This window comes from Oreochromis aureus, unplaced genomic scaffold, assembly GCF_013358895.1.
Source record: "Oreochromis aureus strain Israel breed Guangdong unplaced genomic scaffold, ZZ_aureus HiC_scaffold_24, whole genome shotgun sequence".
NCBI lineage: Eukaryota > Metazoa > Chordata > Actinopteri > Cichliformes > Cichlidae > Oreochromis > Oreochromis aureus.
Window position 1 is genome coordinate 137,056 of NW_024108808.1, and position 18,707 is coordinate 155,762.

General features: G+C 41.1%; 1 protein-coding gene across 1 annotated transcript; it reads right to left on the reverse strand.

Moving 5' to 3' along the window:
• Nucleotides 1-5,117: 5,117 nt before the first annotated feature.
• On the reverse strand, nt 5,118-7,573 carry LOC120436814 (tripartite motif-containing protein 16-like). The gene is made up of 2 exons (XM_039607672.1): nt 7,561-7,573; nt 5,118-6,194 (listed from the first exon to the last, which is right to left on the reverse strand). The coding sequence occupies exons 1-2, from the start codon at nt 7,571-7,573 to the stop codon at nt 5,587-5,589; spliced, it is 621 nt and encodes a 206-aa protein (XP_039463606.1). The 3' UTR covers nt 5,118-5,586.
• Between the last annotated feature and the right edge of the window lie 11,134 nt (nt 7,574-18,707).

Consider the following 18,707-nt stretch of genomic DNA (forward strand, 5'->3'; position numbering starts at 1 on the left):
GACCGATGTAAAGTAGTGAGGAAAAATACAGTGTGACTGATTATGGCCTTTTATATAGGTGGGGCTTGTTTCAGGTGACCTCTGAGATGCAGAGATAAAGGTGTAAACAAAAGGTGATGCCTGTTTGGAGGATGGTCAGTAGAAAGTGTAATGGCATGATAAAAGGTATGGTGGCATCGATGGACCTGGCACAGCCGGCCCTCTGCCATAAGATAAAGGAGCCTGTTTGTATTGAAAACTATGGCAGTACAGTTGAGATGCTCTTGGTAAGGCTGACCTCTTCTGCTGCCTGTAGGGGGTCTAACTGTAACCCCCCTCTGTCTAGCTGTTGCAGAATTAAGAATCCCTGTTTATTTCTAAAGGAATGCCTGCTGTTTGTGGTATTCTGTTTGAAACTATTAACCTCTGTGTGTTTCAGAGCCCTAAAGAAAAAAGCAAAATACCCCTAAAACTAGTTAAATTAAAAGTAAAATGCTCTCAAGGCCCGATGTAAAGTAGTGAGGAAAAATACAGGGTGTTTGATTAGGGCGTTTTTATGTAGGTGTGGGGCTTGTTTCAGGTGACCTCTGAGATGCAGAGATAAAGGTGTAAACAAAAGGTGATGCCTGTTTGGAGGATGGTCAGTAGAAAGTGTAATGGCATGATAAAAGGTATGGTGGCACCGATGGACCTGGCACCGCCGACCCTCTGCCATAAGATAAAAAAAAGCAAAAAAAGCTATAGGTATATTACTACTGTAAGGACATCTCCTGGTTTCATCTTCATGTTTCCCTCTCACCACATATCCAAACCGATATCATGACCAGCAGCTTTACAGCTGTGGCTCCAGCAAACATCAGCTGATACTAGAAATTAATATTAAATAAATTCTAATAACAGCTGATCAAGCTTAAACGTGCTGCTGTTGTTTAGCGCGACATCCTCTGGTTTCCGCTTTCTGGCGCAAAGTGGGCGATAAACAAACAAGAGAGAAAAGCCGATCAGCTGTATAGAAACTCCGTCATGCTAGCTAGTACGCAGCACGAGTTATTGTAACTGACTGTAAAAAGTCAGCACAACGAAAATAAACTCCACCTTAACTTGGTTTATATCTGACCCAGATAGACTGCAGGTCATAACTTCTTACCTGAAATTCAGTTCATCTGACACTCAGACCGGCGGCTGCCTCAGGTCTCTCCTCCTCCTGCCTCCCCTTTCCCTCATCCACCTGCTGGCCTCTGTGGAAGCTCCGCCATAGCCACCACCAAACAACTGAGTTATTTTTACACATCGGCCAGCATCTGGCCAATCCACCACCTTTCATTGTTCATGCCGTTACAAAAAAAAAAAAGTCATCGGCCCACTGGGTAAATGCCCGGTGTGCCCGATGGCCAGTCCAGCTATGATCACAGCAGATGCCTTTGTGTCAAAGTAACTGAGGATAAAATACAAAAAAACATGGAGGAGATTTTCCTGGCCTGGCTTTTTATAGCAGATAACCTTAAAATATTCTGCAGTACAACAAAAACTGAAGAGAACCATAAATCAGTATATGAAGATTACGTGATGGTGCTGAAGTGAAGCAGAGCAAAGTTACAGAGATTTTATTAGAGACACAGCTAAGGGTTTTGCAATTTGGCATCATTTTTAAAATTTCTTCAGTATTGAACAGCAGAAATTAGGCTTTCTTGTCAGAGGTCATTTAAAAAAAAAAACAGCAGCCGACAGCGCTGTACACAACGGTAGACTGGTGCATAATAAGCAAGTGAATGATGCAGAAAACAACTTTGAGCTGGGAAACTGTTCTTGAAGTACACTGAGAGAGAGAGGGAGCGAGAGAGAGCTGTGCAGGAAGTGAGATTTTAACGTGGTGGAACCAAAACAGCAAAGGTAGGAGGGATTTTATGATGATGTTTATCAAATGTGAAGCATAGTTTTGATCTTCTTTTGCTGCTCGTTCAGTGAATTTTGGTCAGAGAGTGACAAAACCTGCAGCTTCAGAAAATGTGAGATGTCGGCTTTCAGCCCCGACAGCGTGTCTGTGTACGTGCCATCGGGTGAACGATCCACGCTTTGTGTTTACATCTGTGTGCGGAATCTGTTTAGCTGCTCTCACTTGCTGTAGGTTGCCTCCCCAAGTGGCCGGTCTCCACCATCACTGCAGTGAACCCTGTTCATTTAATTAATGTTTGCTAATAAAGTGTCTTCATTCACGGTTCTGTGTTGACAGCTCTGCTATCTAAGGAGTTTCTTTTCTGCAGCTCTACATTTGCAGTTTGTTTGTCTAAATTTTGTTTTATGAAATTGACCTTCCTCACTTCTGCTTGTTAATCCTTTCACACATAGTGGTCACTACAGTTGACAGCTATTCAAAGGCTGTTTTCTTGTATTTGTGTCAGTGTTGATGGTATACTTGCACATAAACACAACACACAGAGTCAAATTCATGAGTCATGTAAAAAAAACTCTTTGACAAGTACATGTTTAAAAAAATGAAGTTCAAAAATCTTTTTTTCATGCCTAAAGATGAATAAAAATACTTAAGAAAAGAATCCTGACTGAGGTTGTCATTATTCATGCATGAAAGGGTTAATAACAAGCCCGTGTGCCTTTTGTAACTGTTACGTTTGCACTGGCTATTGTAACCTCTCCTGGGGGGGGGGTAACTTCCTCCCCAGGTGGCGCTGTCAACACCATCTAGTTGCCTTTACCGGTTCTCCACCTTTGTGCTGCCACATTTGCATATATATATATATCTATCAATTAAATCTGGTTTGATCTGGTTTGAGGTCTGCCATATTTAAAATTCAGTTATTTCTCTCAGATATTTGGGATCTAAATGACAAATCTGTTATACTGTCACTGTTTAGTGTGAATGACTCAGTGGGAGAAAATTAAAAATGTTAAAATTTGAATTAAATCCCATCACCTGATATTGAGTGTTAAAGAATATCAAACCTGTAAAAGTTGTTTATGGTCAGAATTTATAAAAACTAATTGTAAGTAAATTCAAACACGTGAGCTTTTCTTTGTGTTGAATATCAACACTTAAGACTGTGAGCTTTACTTCAGCACAACCAACAACTGAGTTGAGTTTGAGCTTTATGTTACATTGTAAATATGTTAGGTTCTGATGTTTATTATTAGTTAGGGTTTAGTTGAGTTTTAACCTAGTTTATGTTTCTCCTTCGTCTCCTTGTTTGAGTCTTTTTCTGTTTTTTTTCCATCTCCTCGTCTGTAGGTTCCCTCTCTGTCTCATGTCAAGCTTGCGTGTCCCAGTTCATGTCTCAATGTTTCCTGTTTTATTGTGGATTCTGTTCCATGCTCAGTGTGTTTAGTTGTACTTTCCCTGTGGCGTTCAGGTTTTCACTTCCCTCCTTAACCTTTTGTGTATTAATGTCCTCTGCCTTCCCCTGTTCTTTGTCAGGTTGTGTGTTTTCTCCAAGTCACGTCTGGTCACAGCGTTTTATTTCCACTTCTCAGGTTCATGCTCAATATTTTTTTGTCTTCATGTTTCACATGTACCTGTTCAGTTTCATGTTTCAGTCATCATAGTAATTTAGCTGCTCCCAGTTTAGTTTGTAGTTTAATTTGTCTCAGTACGTTTTGCCTTGTTTTCCATTTTTGACTTCAGCCCAAAATAAACGGCTCACCTGTTTTTAAAATTTTTTTTTTACTTTGATTTTCTCCTTTGTCTGCGTTTTTGGTCCACACCATAACACTGTCATTCCAAATGTCTATTGATAACAAGAAAAACTTTTTTTTCAGAACACAATCTAGATTTCTCCCCAACTTTAGAATCTGTTGGCTTTGTCTGCTTGTCTGAAGTCAATAAACCACAAGAAAGATGATTTTAGTCATTTTATTTGCATCGTGCAGTTTGACTGTGTCCATTCAATTAAACTTTATTTATATAGCATCAAATCACAACAACAGTCGCCTCAAGGTGCTTTATATTGTAAGATAAACCCTACAATAATACATACAGCGAAAAACCCAACAATCATATGACCTCCTATGAGCAAGCACTTTGGGAACAGTGGGAAGGAAAAATTCCCTTTTAATAGGAAGAAACCTCCGGCAGAACCAGGCTCGGGGAGGGGCGGGGCCATCTGCTATGACCAACGACATTCCAACCAATGTCTGATAAGAGATGAGACACAGCAGCTGACCAAATGATCATTTCATGCTGAAGACATCCTCAGACAGAATTAAATACATACATAAACACAGCCTGGTGCCAATAACACAGCTAATGACACTGCTGTATCACTGGCTTTACTGATTAAAGACCATATCTGAAGGAAATCTTTGAACACAACAGAAAGTGACCTTTTAAACACTGAGTGTCATCGTCACCTCAGTTCAGTCTTCAGCTGTTCTGTGGTCACCATGACTGTTTCACTGTACTCATCAACTAGTTGTTAAACTGTAATAGACTAATACTGTAGTTTAAATGTAGCCCATAAACACTACATTATATAAAGCTGATGAGCTGCTGATGAAATATTTGAGTGGTAATTTCAGTCCAAACTAAATAAGTGACTAACTAATGATGCTTTGATCCAGTTTACCAGGATCTATGACACAATGCACTTTATGATAAAGGCTTTATTCAGCCTAAAAACATGGCAGAATGTAAAACATGTGGACAAACTGAGCTGAGGTGCTTTAACCTCCTCTACATCCCTGTTAGCAGGATGAAGGCGCCCTCTTGTGTTGTGCATCAGTTTCACATTTCACTTGTTAACCTGCAGGAAGACAAAACTTCACTGAGCCTTCAGCAGCTTCAACATCATCAGTAAAGACAGATTTAAATATGATATAATATCACACTGTGTCAGTTTGTTCACAGGAGTCACAACCTGTAACACTGATGCTGCATTCAAGGACCATTACAAACATCTGAAAGGACTTAAGAACATCAAGAAAATGTGACTTGTTTCTCTGTAATGAAGCTGTTTTAGTGAAGAAAGTTGAAAGGTCACAGAGCGACTGCTGAATCTTCTGCTCTAAACATGAACTCTGAACTTTGTGATGCTTCAGGAGGAAAACTGCTTCAGTTATTCTCTCAGATTAGTTTCATATTTTCTGCATCAGATTTGAGTGAGATCCTGGAATGAAGACAGAAGAAAAGACTTTGTTCAAAGTTTGATTTATAGTCAAACCTTCCAGTTTATTCACACAATAAAACATCAACACAATATATGAATTCATTCATTAAAATCACAGTTTTTCCTCATTTGTTTGATGATTTTGACAAAACAAACACAAACACACACACATGGTCTGCCATACTCATAAAGAGAAATGTCGACATTTTTCAATACAAATATTCCAGAAACATTTAGAGGATAGAGAAGTTTACAGTTTCATGTGGAGAAATATTTTAGTAAATCAAAATGATGCTGAGCAGTGATAGCCTCCATAAACAGTCACAGGAAAGATCTCCTTTAAAAACTCAGAAACATCAAGAGAACAACTAGAAGATGTGGAGGTACCACCCATAATGTTTGACTGACAGCTGATCTCTGTGCAGAAATGATGGAGAGAAAATAAAATGAAACTAAAATACAGATTTGAACCCACAATATGAAAGACTTCAGTCTATTTCACTTTAATCAACTCAGCTGTGGTTCCACAAATATAAGGCAACAGTCCAGCATAGAGCGGCTGAGTGAATGTGGTCTGGACTCTGTGGAGGAGAGTCATGGTTTCAGAGACGCTGTAGAAGGACAAAATACCTGCTCTGTGATTCAGGTACACTCCTACTCTGGAGGAACGAGGACCTGAGACAGGAGTTTGGATGTTGTTGTACCGAAATGTATAACTGTTGTTGTTACAATCTAATGACCAAGATTTGTCATTATGTCCAAATTTAGATTCATCCCCAATCCCTGCTCTGCTGATATTCTTGTATGCGACTGCTACATAAACTCCTCCCCCTCTCCCCTCCACCTCCCAGTAACAACGTCCAGTCAGACTCTCTCTACTCAGGACCTGAAGCCACCATCCAGTGAATCTGTCTTTATGATCAGAATAAGACTGTTGTTGATTCATTACTGTTGCTTTTCTGTTCCCCTCTGATAATAACAGCTGTTTGTGTGCTGTGTTTGGATCCAGTGTGATTTCACATGAATATTTTAAGAATCCAGCTCTGGTCTTTGGCTCTGGTGGATCTGACAGTAAAACATCCACTTCAGTGACTGTCAGTGAGATGTTTGTCCATTCCTCTCTCAGAATGTCCTGTAGTTTATCTCTGACCTCTGACACAGCTGCTGTCACATCCTCAAAGTAGCTCAGAGGACGGATATTGATGCTGGATGAGTCTGTAGACTCACTGAGTGCTGACAGTGAGGGGTAGTTGTGTAGAAACTGGATGTGATCCTCTGTGTGTGAGAGCTGCTTCAGCTCAGCATCTTTCCTCTTCAGCTCAGTGATCTCCTGCTCCAGCTTCTCCTCAAGCTCTTTGACTCGACTCACTTCAGTTTCCTGCTGGGATCTGATCTGCTGCTTCACATCAGAGCTTCTTTTCTGGATGAGATGGATCAGCTCAGTGAAGATCTTCTCACTGTGCTCCACTGTTTGATCAGCAGACTGATTGATGGCCTCCACCTCCTGTTGAAGCAGCTTCACATCTTTCTCTCTGTCCTGGATTCTCTGCTGGATGTTTTGTCGACTCACCTCCAGCTCTCTCTGCCTCTCAGTCCTTTCTGCTGCAGCTGAGACTGTGTCGTGGCCTTTATGTTCATCCACAGGGCAGAGATAACAGATACTCTGCTGATCAGTACGGCAGAACATCTTCATCACCTCATCATGACGAGAGCAGATGTTCTCCTGGAGCTTCTTGGAGGGCTCCACCAGCTTGTGTTTCTTTAATGTAGGTGAATCATAATGAGGCTGAAGGTGTTTCTCACAGTAAGATGCCAGACAGAATAAACAGGACTTGAAGGCTTTCATTTTTCTTCCAGTGCAGACATCACAGGCCACATCTTCAGGTCCAGCATAGCAGTGATCAGCAGGAGTGAGTGTGTATCGAAGGCACACAGAGTCTTTACAGACTGCTAAGGATCAAACCTCTATTAATATGCAATTGATTATAAAACTCTAAGCATATATGAGTATATATTTCTAAGCATAAATGACAATCAACCATATAAATCTAACAATTATAGATGAAATTTATATTTGAGGAAAACTTGAAATATATTGAGATTACAATTGTTCTTTCAAGACAAACTACCACGGCTGTTGTACCCTCTAAAAAATGCTTTGTGTAGATGATTTAGGGAAATTGTTCATCTTGATCGGTTTTAGTTATAAGGAAATGATTTTTCTCTCAACACATAAACACAGCGTGGTGGATAAATATTGGGACCCTGAAAGGATGTCGTATAAAGCTGCATCTGGTCACAAGGAAAAAATTCACACAACCTTGGAAGAGTTGGCCAGATTGTACAAAATGAAATGTCTGACAATGCACAGATGCAAGCATCAAGATGGTTACACCCTTGTGGTTTAACAGGGATGTATTTTGTAAGACAGGATAGGACAGCTGATCGATTTGTTTCACTAACTCACCTAAACAAAGCATTTTAGGGTGTAACTCTTGATTCAGAATTCTCAATCCAAACTCCTCAGTCCCTTCTCTCTGTCTCTGGATGCTGCTCACAGCTACAAAGTTTGCATTCTTCTCCTGCTACCGTCTCTCTGGATTCAGTCAAGACTGCTTCTGCCTGCCTTTCCTCCTGCCTGCCATTCTCTCTGGAAACTCTTGAGCTCAGCACCACTCCTCCATCTCTCAACCAGACACCCACCCGACTATCTACCCCCTCCTCCTGAGCCTCTCTCCTCCACCTGTAAATAAGCTCAGACCCATCAGCAGTAGTTTTCCACCCATAATCATGCTCCCCGCTGTAACTCACCTACATTGTGTTTGATTTTTATTCAGGATTAATAAAATATTTAGTTTCTTACTGATTGAATAATTATTTTAAAACCTGCAGACATATCAGTATAAAGGAATGTGCGGGGGCAGCAGTAGACACAATAACTGGTGCCTGATATCCATCACAGCCACCTCTTAGCTCAGGGCCTGCTAAAACAAGCAGCTTCTCCCCACCAGTTTTAACAGGTTAGATAGATGCTCATATAAATCTCTGTGAACTGCCAGGTGGGTTACTCTCTTTTGGGAAGATGGACAGCAGCTAACTGTTTTACAGACTGTGGTTTTCTAAACAAAAGGGTTCCATGTACTTTTTAATCATTTAATGCTCGCTTTAATAAATAATAATTGAAGAAAGAAGTGTTTTACTGGTGATTCTTCAATGAGGATAAACTAACACGCTTTCAGAGTGGAGACCCTGACATGATGCACTGAGGATAATTTGGACCACACTCTAGAGAGTGAGTGTGTGCGGCTGGAGGCTGGGAGTGGGCAATCGTGGCGCAAGAGTTCGGTGTTTTAAACTGTGAGAGCATGATTGTGAGTGTCCTTAGTAAATCTTTGTGAACTGTGTGAAAGAGGGATCGCTGGACTCCTGATATTGAAGCAGCTCCCTAGACCAACTCACCATGAACTCCTCTCTTAGGCTGCCAAAGGGGAGCTTCAGCTTGTTGTTATGACCATGCTGAGTGATGCTGCTCAGGCTTCGTGGCAGCCACCTGAGCGGAAACCTGCTGATCCTCATCTCAAAGCCTTCCACTGTTGAGATGGGACCTTCATAGACTAAGAGGGGCCACAAAATCTGGGGCAGAATTTCATGCTGATAAATCCAGGCCTTAAACTTGCAGGGAAGGACAGATTTATCCACTGCAGCGAGCTAGGTTTCCAGGTCTTCGATGGTCACTGTGGGTGGGTGATTTTAACATCCATGTAGATCAGGGGTGTCGAAGTCCAGGCCTCGAGGGCCGGTGTCCTGCAGGTTTTAGATAACACCCTGGGTGAACACACCTGAATCAAATGAGTAGTTCATTACCAGGCCTCTGGAGAACTACAAGACATGTTGAGGAGGTAATTTAGCCATTTGAATCAGCTGTGTTGGATCAAGGTCACATCCAAAACCTGCAGGACACCGGCCCTCGAGGCCTGGAGTTCGACACCTGTGATGTAGATGCTAAAAATGACAGCCTCAACATGGCATTTAATCTGTTATTAGACTCAATTGGCTTCTCTCAAAATGTAAAAGAACCCACCCACCACTTTAATCACACTCTAGATCTTGTTTTAACATATGGCATAGAAACTGAACATTTAACAGTGTTTCCTGAAAACCTTCTCCTGTCTGATCATTTCCTGATAACATTTACATTTACAATAATTGATTACACAGCAGTGGAGAGTAGACTTTATCAAAGTAGATGTATTTCTGAAAGTGCTGTAACTAAGTTTAAGAATATAATCCACCCACTGTTATCATCTTCAATGCCCTGTACCAACACAGAGCAGAGCAGCTATCTGAACGCTACTCCAACAGAGGTCGATTATCTTGTTAATAATTTTACCTCCTCACTACGTACGACTCTGGATACTGTAGCTCCTGTGAAAACTAAGGCCTCAAATCAGAAGTACCTGACTCCGTGGTATAATTCTCAAACACGTAGCCTAAAGCAGATAACTCGTAAGCTGGAGAGGAAATGGCGTGTCACAAATTTAGAGGATCATCATTTAGCCTGGAGAAATAGTTTGCTGCTTTATAAGAAAGTCCTCCGCAAAGCCAGAACATCTTACTATTCGTCACTGATTGAAGAAAATAAGAACAACCCCAGGTTTCTCTTCAGCACTGTAGCCAGGCTGACAAAAGTCAGAGCTCTACTGAGCCAACCATCCCTTTAACGTTAACTAGTAGTAATGACTTCATGAACTTCTTCACAAATAAAATTTTTATCATTAGAGAAAAAATTACCAATAATCATCCCACAGATGTAATATTATCTACAGCTACTTTTAGTACCATCGATGTTAAGTTAGACTCTTTTTCTCTAATTGATCTTTCTGAGTTAACTTCAATAATCACTTCCTCCCAACCATCAACATGTCTTTTAGACCCCATTCCTACAAAACTGCTCAAAGAAGTCCTGCCATTAATTAATTATTCAATCTTAAATATGATCAACCTATCTCTAATAATCGGCTATGTACCACAGGCCTTCAAGCTGGCTGTAGTTAAACCTTTACTCAAAAAGCCATCTCTAGACCCAGCTGTCTTAGCTAATTATAGGCCAATCTCCAACCTTCCTTTCATATCAAAAATCCTTGAAAGAGTAGTTGTCAAACAGCTAACAGATCATCTGCAGAGGAATGGCTTATTTGAAGAGTTTCAGTCAGGTTTCAGAGCTCATCACAGCACAGAAACAGCTTTAGTGAAGGTTACAAATGATCTTCTTATGGCCTCTGACAGTGGACTCATCTCTGTGCTTGTCCTGCTAGACCTCAGTGCAGCGTTCGATACTGTTGACCATAATATCCTATTAGAGCGATTAGAACATGCTGTAGGTATTACAGGTACTGCGCTGCAGTGGTTTGTATCATATCTATCTAATAGACTCCAATTTGTACATGTAAATGGAGAGTCCTCTTCACCCACTAAGGTCAGTTATGGTGTGCCACAGGGTTCAGTGCTAGGACCAATTCTATTTACATTATACATGCTTCCCTTAGGCAGCATCATTAGAAGACATAGCATAAATTTTCACTGCTATGCAGATGACACGCAGCTCTATCTATGAAGCCAAATAACACACACCAATTAGTTAAACTGCAGGAATGTCTTAAAGACATAAAGACCTGGATGGCCGCTAACTTTCTGCTTCTTAATTCAGATAAAACTGAGGTTGTTGTACTCGGCCCTGAAAATCTTAGAAATATGGTATCTAAGCAGATTCTTACTCTGGATGGCATTACCTTGGCCTCCAGTAACGCTGTGAGGAACCTTGGAATCATTTTTGACCAGGACATGTCCTTCAGTGCACATATTAAACAAATATGCAGGACTGCTTTCTTCCATTTGCGCAACATCTCTAAAGTTAGAAATATCCTGTCTCAGAGTGATGCTGAAAAACTAGTTCATGCATTTATTACTTCCAGGCTGGACTACTGTAATTCATTATTATCAGGATGTCCTAAAACTCCCTGAAAAGCCTTCAGCTGATCCAAAATGCTGCAGCAAGAGTACTGATGGGGACTAGAAAGAGAGAGCATATTTCTCCTGTTTTGGCTTCCCTTCGTTGGCTTCCTGTTAAATCCAGAATTGAATTCAAAATCCTGCTCCTCACATACAAGGTCTTAAATAATCAGGCCCCATCTTATCTTAATGACCTTGTAGTACCATATCACCCTATTAGAGCACTTTGCTCTCGCACTGCAGGCCTACTTGCTGTCCCTAGAGTATTTAAAAGTAGAATGGGAGGCAGAGCCTTCAGTTTTCAGGCCCCTCTTCTGTGGAACCAGCTTCCAGTTTGGATTCGGGAGACAGACACTATCTCTACTTTCAAGATTAGGCTTCAAACTTTCTTTTTTTGCTAAAGCATATAGTTAGGGCTGGACCAGGTGACCCTGAATCCTCCCTTAGTTATGCTGCAATAGACGAGGCTGCCGGGGATTCCGATGATGCATTGAGTTTTCCTTCCAGTCACCTTTCTCACTCACTATGTGTTAATAGACCTCTGCACTGAATCATATCTGTTATTAATCTCTGTCTCTCTTCCACAGCATGTCTTTATCCTGTTTTCCTTCTCTCACCCCAACCGGTCACAGCAGATGGCCCCGCCCCTCCCTGAGCCTGGTTCTGCCGGAGGTTTCTTCCTGTTAAAGGGAGTTTTCCTTCCCACTGTTGCCAAAGTGCTTGCTTTCATAAGGGGTCATATGATTGTTGGGTTTTTCTCTGTATGTATTATTGTGCGATCTACTGTACAATATAAAGCGCCTTGAGGCGACTTCTGTTGTGATTTGGCGCTATATAAATAAAATTGAATTGAATTGAATTTTAAATGCACCTTAGAACACACATGCATCAACACTACATATGAGCGGGCGGAGGGAGGTTTGAAGTCTTCACACACCCCCATTCTCTGCAGCCTGTTGGAGCAGGGGGGCTGGGAGGAGGAGTTGGCCGTCCGATTGGGGTCTGGATTGTGGGGCCTCCCTGCTGCTGCCGAGTTGGGGCAGTCTGCTTCTCTCCACCCCAGGGAAGAGGGTAACACTACCTGCGTCTGGGTGCAGTTTCCCCCTCCAGGGGCAAGGGTACCTAGACCTGGGGCTTAGAGTACGCTTGGGGAGTGTGATTGTGTGTACAGTGTCTATTTATGTCTGTCTCCACGTTGGGTGAGTGCTGAGTAATTGCATATGAGAGCATGAGGGTGGGAATGGAGGTTTGTATCTGTGTGTGCCTGTATGTCTGTGTCTATATGTCAGGTCGGGTATCAGACGCCACCTCTCTGGGGACATCTCAGGCCCTCCAAGGTATGGAGGCCTCCCTCCCCCCACCACTCCCCCTGCCGGTGGCAGACGCCCTCAGACATCGGTGCATTGGTGGTTCTTGGTGTCCGGCGATGGGCATCCAGGTACACACCGGCTCACTCCTGGTGGCTGCTTGTCAGGGCCTGGAGCCTGGGGCTTGCTCGGGCCCCTTCGGAGGGTGGGGTGCCCTCGGCCTCTCGGCCTGGGGCTCGGTCACTCAGGCACAGCTGACTGCCGGCGGAGCTCACAGGCACATCACTGCAACCCCCCCTGGCTTCTGCTCCGCAGCTGCTGAGTGACCCCTCATCTGGGGCTCTCCTCAGCTCTTTCCGGGATAGTGGCACGGCTGCCCCTCTGGTCTTCCTTGGTCTCTTGTGCTCTGGGGGTCTCTAGATGTCTGGAGCCTGGATCTCCTCCATACCTGCTTCATGCCCTGGAGGACGGGGCTGTGGCCCCCCACACCCTCTAGCAGATCATTACATGAAGAAATACAAGCGCGCTCATGCTCACAGGTGTACACACGAGTGATCACACACACAAACTACACCCTTTTTGGCTCCTACCTCAAAACACACTGTGCGCTGTCGATCTTACGTGCTGCACAATAATGTTTAATATTTAGTATTTACTGTTATATTCACATAGATTATCGTGATGATGTTGTTTATTATATTGCTCTCTTTTTTTGCTTGTTTTCTCTTTTTCTTTTTTAACAGGTGATCCAGGTGATTGATATGTGTATTTTTTGTCTGTTTGTTTTGTTTGTTTTTGTTTTTTGCCCTTTATCACTGTTCCTCTTCCCCGCTGTTTTTCTTTCCCTCTTTCTTTCTCCCTTCCCCCCGCCCCCAGTCATGTCTGTCCCGTCTGTAGTAAGTGAAAATAAAATAAAATAAACAATAAAAACAAAGGTGAATCAAATAGACCAACACGGTAAGGCTGGGATGGTCCATTTGGTAAAGTAAATCCGTTGGGCATCTTTCTTTGCCTTTAGACAATAATTCTGACGGCAAAAGAGCCAAACGGCACACGCGAGAAAAAAATAAAATAAATTTTACTCAAGTAAAAGTAAAATTACCTGACTACAAATTTACTCAAGTAAAAGTAAAAAGTAGCTCATTTAAATTGTGCTCAGAGTAAAAGTTACACTCACTTTTTACTTTTTGGACAGCAGGAGGACAGCCTCTTCTGAGTAGTGCAAAAAAAGTCAATGGGATATCAATCTCAAAGTAGTTGTTTTTTAATTAAAAGAAAAACTTTACAAATTAAAGTGCAATGGCAGTTAAACTGTAAAGCTATAAATCAAAATGGATAATGGTCACAAGTGCTGTGACTTTCCCTCAATGACCCAAATAAAAAAACACAGTGTTTTCAAGACAAAACAATATCATTCTCTCACATGAGAATGTGTTCTAACCTGTGAAATAAGAGAACAAGTCAAATGAACTTAAAACTTTTCAAATGAACAGTACAGCAGCTGTTATAAATATGTTGGGTTTTTTTGCCCTGCCCTACTGTACCTCTAGATTAAAGTTCCTTTGTGTCCATCCTAGAGTGTTATTCTCTGAACTTCCCGTTAATTTTGAGGAGCAGTTGATTTTCAGTTAGTAGAGTTCATCCTTGCTCGCTTTGCAGTGAACAGTAGTTCAGCACAGCTAAAGAGACACTGACAGGCAGCTGAGGCAGGCAGGCCAGTGTTAAGTTTGAGAGAAAGTTTTTTGATGTGTGGAAATGAGTTCAGCAGACCCATCTTGTTAGAGACAGAGGCAAGGTCCAGCTCCCTTATACCTTGTGGCCTTTTGAAAAGAAAAAGTCTTCATCATCTGATGAATGTTGCTTGACTTGCTCCTCCCCAGCCTCTGCCATCTGGTCAAGGTGTTGTCTCACATAGTTCAGACCTGTTGAATGACAGTTACATAACACATTGAATATTTCTGACAATTAAGTTTGGATAAATGAGGCAACAAGAGTTTATTATAATGCATGAATTACAAAAACTACAGCTTGTGTAGAAAGATGGATATTACTGCACTTCAGTTAATGAATTATGAAGGACAGGATTGGAATTCATAAGAAACAAGTGATTACAACTGATTAATTATTTTTTTAATTAATTATTATGAACAATAATAATTAGAAGGTAGGAGAACAATCTTGCTCTATGTTTTTATTTATTTATTTACTCAATAACGGGTGTGATTGAAAACGTAGCGAAGTACAATACTTTTCAAAAACATACTAAAAAGTAAAAGTAAAATTGACTTACTTGTTGGCAAGCTGGCTTCCCGAAGGCTTTAACTGGCACGCGTCATGGGCCTCACTGAAGAGGAGTCTTCCCGTCCAGACAGTTGTTTGGATGTACTTGTTGTTGAGGTTTCTGTAGCATGACTTTTTTTTTTTTTTTTTTTTTTTTTAGAGGGTGGGGTTGCTAGCCCCATGCCCAACCCTCCTCCTTTCTCATCCTGGACTTGTGACCAGGCAATGGCGAGTTAAAAGTAAAATTAAAGACTTTAAAGCTACTTTAAACAGTACAAATACACACAAAAAACTACTCAATTACAGTAACGCAAGTTAATGTAATTCGTTAATGTAAGCGTTCAGCACGGGGTCTGGTAGCGGGGGCTGTGATGTCCTACAGGGCGACAGGTCTGTAGTCATTTAACTCAGTGACAGAGGGTTTGGGACCAGGATGATTGTGGAGTGCTTGAAGCAGGAGGGGACTTCACACAGCTCCAGGGCTCTGCTGAAGATCTGTGTGATGGTGGGAGCCAGCTGGTCAGCTCAGACATTGGCCATGTCCACACTAATATGTTTTTGTTTGAAACTGCATCTCTTTCTCCCTGTTTTGGCCTTCCATAGACACTGAGACGGGAAGACGGGAATGACGCAGGTCGAATCGTCTTAAGTTTCACGCACACACGGTACAGAACGTAAGCGTTTGCGGCCGTTTCAGTGTGGATGAGCAACTTTTCAGAAACGACTGAAAACGATAGTGTGGATGCGGACCGTTTTCAGTCGTTTTCACGGAGTTGTGCGTCCACATTGAAATGGCCGAAAGCGCTTACATTCCAGTACTGTGCATGCATGAAACGCAAGAATATTCGACCTGCCTCATTTCTGTCTGCCGCTTATTTATGGCGTTATTTCAGTGCCACTATTCTGAGCGCACGTAAAAAAAAATTGAGCGCACGTAAAAAAAGAATGCAGGTGCAAGTGTTGCATTTTGAGGAGAAATTTATTTTGAGCGTACAAAAGCTGAATTTGAGTGAACAAAATTCATTGCTGCGTGCAAAAAATGTATTTCAGTGTTTGCGCTTATCCATATACACACACAATAGCACCCCCTCTCGCTCAGTTTTTTCATTTGCGCTTGCTCGCAATGTGTTGCTTGCGCTCACAACATTCTCTGCTGCGTGCGCTCAACTCTCTGTACGCCGTTATAAGTGTGCCACAAAACCAACCAATCACAGACTTGGTTTCAAAAATTCTGATTGGCTCTTACGGTCTCCAATCAACTCGCTTCTTGCAGATAGAGGGATTTTTGATTTACTCTGCAGCCAAAGAAGAAATGGCAGAATCAAACAATGGCTCCAATAATACTACACCACAGTATCAGGTGAGTTTAATTTTTTTTGTGTGTGAATTTAGTAATTTGCTGTCCTTTCTGTTTAATATGCTGTGAAATTGTAGTTACAGATGCAGCTGTAGAGTTTAAGCTAGCCTAATGGGTAATTACCAGCGTAGTTGTCTTACTGAGGCAGTGTATCCTAATCATGTTTTTTAGGTAATGGTGCAGTTGAGTCAGCAGTAAGAAATCTGGTGTCTTTGCTGCTTAACAACATATCCACAAATCCTTCAGGGAGGCCAACAGAGAGTGGGCAGCGGAGCCTAGAACTCTGACTATCCAACAAGAGATGACAAGGTTTTTGCTTTTTTGTGTGTTTTTTTTCTAAACTTTTTGCAATCTTTTCTGTTAAAGTTATTTGGTTTATCGATTTATCAACATTGATTTTAAATTAAAATGTGCTATTAAGGACTGATGTCATATTTAATAACTTTATTAAACAATAACCCTTATGTTATGCAACACTGCATTTTTAAACTCATGTATTTTCATCCCACAGATCATTTCCAGGATATTTCAAATCAAACTTGAGCTGTGGTAAAAGAGATGTTTAACATCTACTAAGCAGCTTGTTAAGGCAGGCAGTAAGACCACAGGCCTCAGTTTTTATTTGCTGTCAAAAACACATCCTACACACCTTTGCCAGCTGAGGAGCTTGAACTCCTACAAGCTGGCATGGGGAGACAAACAGTGTCTCTTCCAGAAGATGGTGACCATGCAGAGGTAAGTTTGTATAGTCAGTATTAAAATAAGTCATTGGCAGACGCATTTAGCCTGAATCATATGCCACAGTCCATTTAGTGTTCCATTCTGCTTAACTGTGTTTTTAACTAAGATTTCTAGACTTCTGGAAGAAACCTTTCCAAAATGGAATATCTTTGTGGAGGATGGTTCTTGCATAAGGCAACAGGTTTGTTGTTAATTCAGTTTTTATATGTGTTTTTGGCATTCTTGAGTGCTTATACTGCATTATGATTATGTAGTTGATACTTTTGCTACTTGATTGTTTGTGCTATCTTTCTGTCAATAAAGGTGGCAGTGGTCGATTTAAAGCTCACTGTAATTCCACCTGAAACAGAAGGATATTCTGTCAAAACACTGAAAGCTGTGTCAGGAGGTGGCAAATCCACTTTTTACATTGTACCTCTTCAGGAAACATTAGACACATCTCCTCTACCTCCCGACTCACAGCACTTTTCAAAGATGCCAAAGAAGTTATGTTACCAGTGTAATGAAGTTATGCCTCTGCAGATGCTTGCAGTACACATCAATACGTGCAAAGGAAAATTCTCTCCTGATGAGACTGATGATGAGGTGAGACAATTTTGATAAAATCAAAATGAGCAATTTTAATTAAATAATATAGTATCACAATTACTGTTTTTTAATTCTGCAGGAATCTGAGTTATGCATTGTGAAAAGCAAATGCAAGGTAAACCTAGCACATTACTAAAACCATAGTAACTACAATGAATTTTGTATCGGTAATGATCTTTTTCCCACTGTGCATAACATGTACCCCTTTTTGAAATTGTAGGTTATTTGTCCAATATGCACTAAAGACTTTCCTGAAGATGAGATCACAGTCCACGCGAGTCTGTGTGGGGATAGGTAATCTTTTTCAGCCGTTTATGAAAAAATGTTAATCAGTAACAGTCCACGCAAATATATGTCGTTTTTTTTTTTTTTTTTTTTTTAAACTTTGTTTCGTCAACAGCTTTCAACGCATGGTGCCTGAAGAAATGACCAAACCACAGGGACACCAGCTCAAACTTAAGTATGCACAACAGACAGGTACTTTTTGCTCTATTATAGTTCATATATACACTATTATGCAGAACCATTTGTTAAAATTATGTGTAAGATCTTTTACACAATTGCTGGGGTTTAATTTCATATAAAACATTTTATGATCACACTACTTTATTATTGTTAAAGATTGTTGCACAGAACATGCTGCAATAATTTCTAATCACGTTTAATGTGGTAGCCTCTTTTAATCTAAAGATGATTATTTTCTTTGAGAACTTAGGATGTTTTCACCCTGTTTTTGTTAAGTGTGGAAGATGTATTGCGTTGCCTTGAACAACAAGTCGACACCACAACAGAATTTAAGTTGTGTGTGGACAGAGAAGACCTTCCAGACAGAGGCATTCTCCAGTGGCAGAGAAAAAATCTGCATCTCCCACCAGTGTTCTTAGGGTGGTTTTCATTGGAGAGGCAGGCGTGGATACAGGAGCACTTAGGAAAGAGTTTTTGAGTGGTGAGTTGCCTATTACCTGTTTTGTCCTAGTGTCAATAAATAATGGATAACTTAAAAATGCGGATATTTTTGTATGAAAGACATGATTTCAGGTATTGAAAGCAGATTCTTTGAAGGACCTGAGAACAAGGGCAAAAACCCCAAGTATTCTCTGACCGATCTTGATAATGAAAACTTCAGGTTGGTTACATACGAGCTTTGTGTATTACATTTAATACGCATCCGATATTTTTGTAAATGTTACCTGAAAATGAATTATAATCATTTGTCTACACAGAACTGTTGGTGAAATAATTGCAGTCAGCCTCGGCCAAGGAGGCCCATCTCCTGCCTTTTTCAAAGAATGGTGCTACAATTTCCTCTGCTCAGGAGAGGTTGATTTCAGC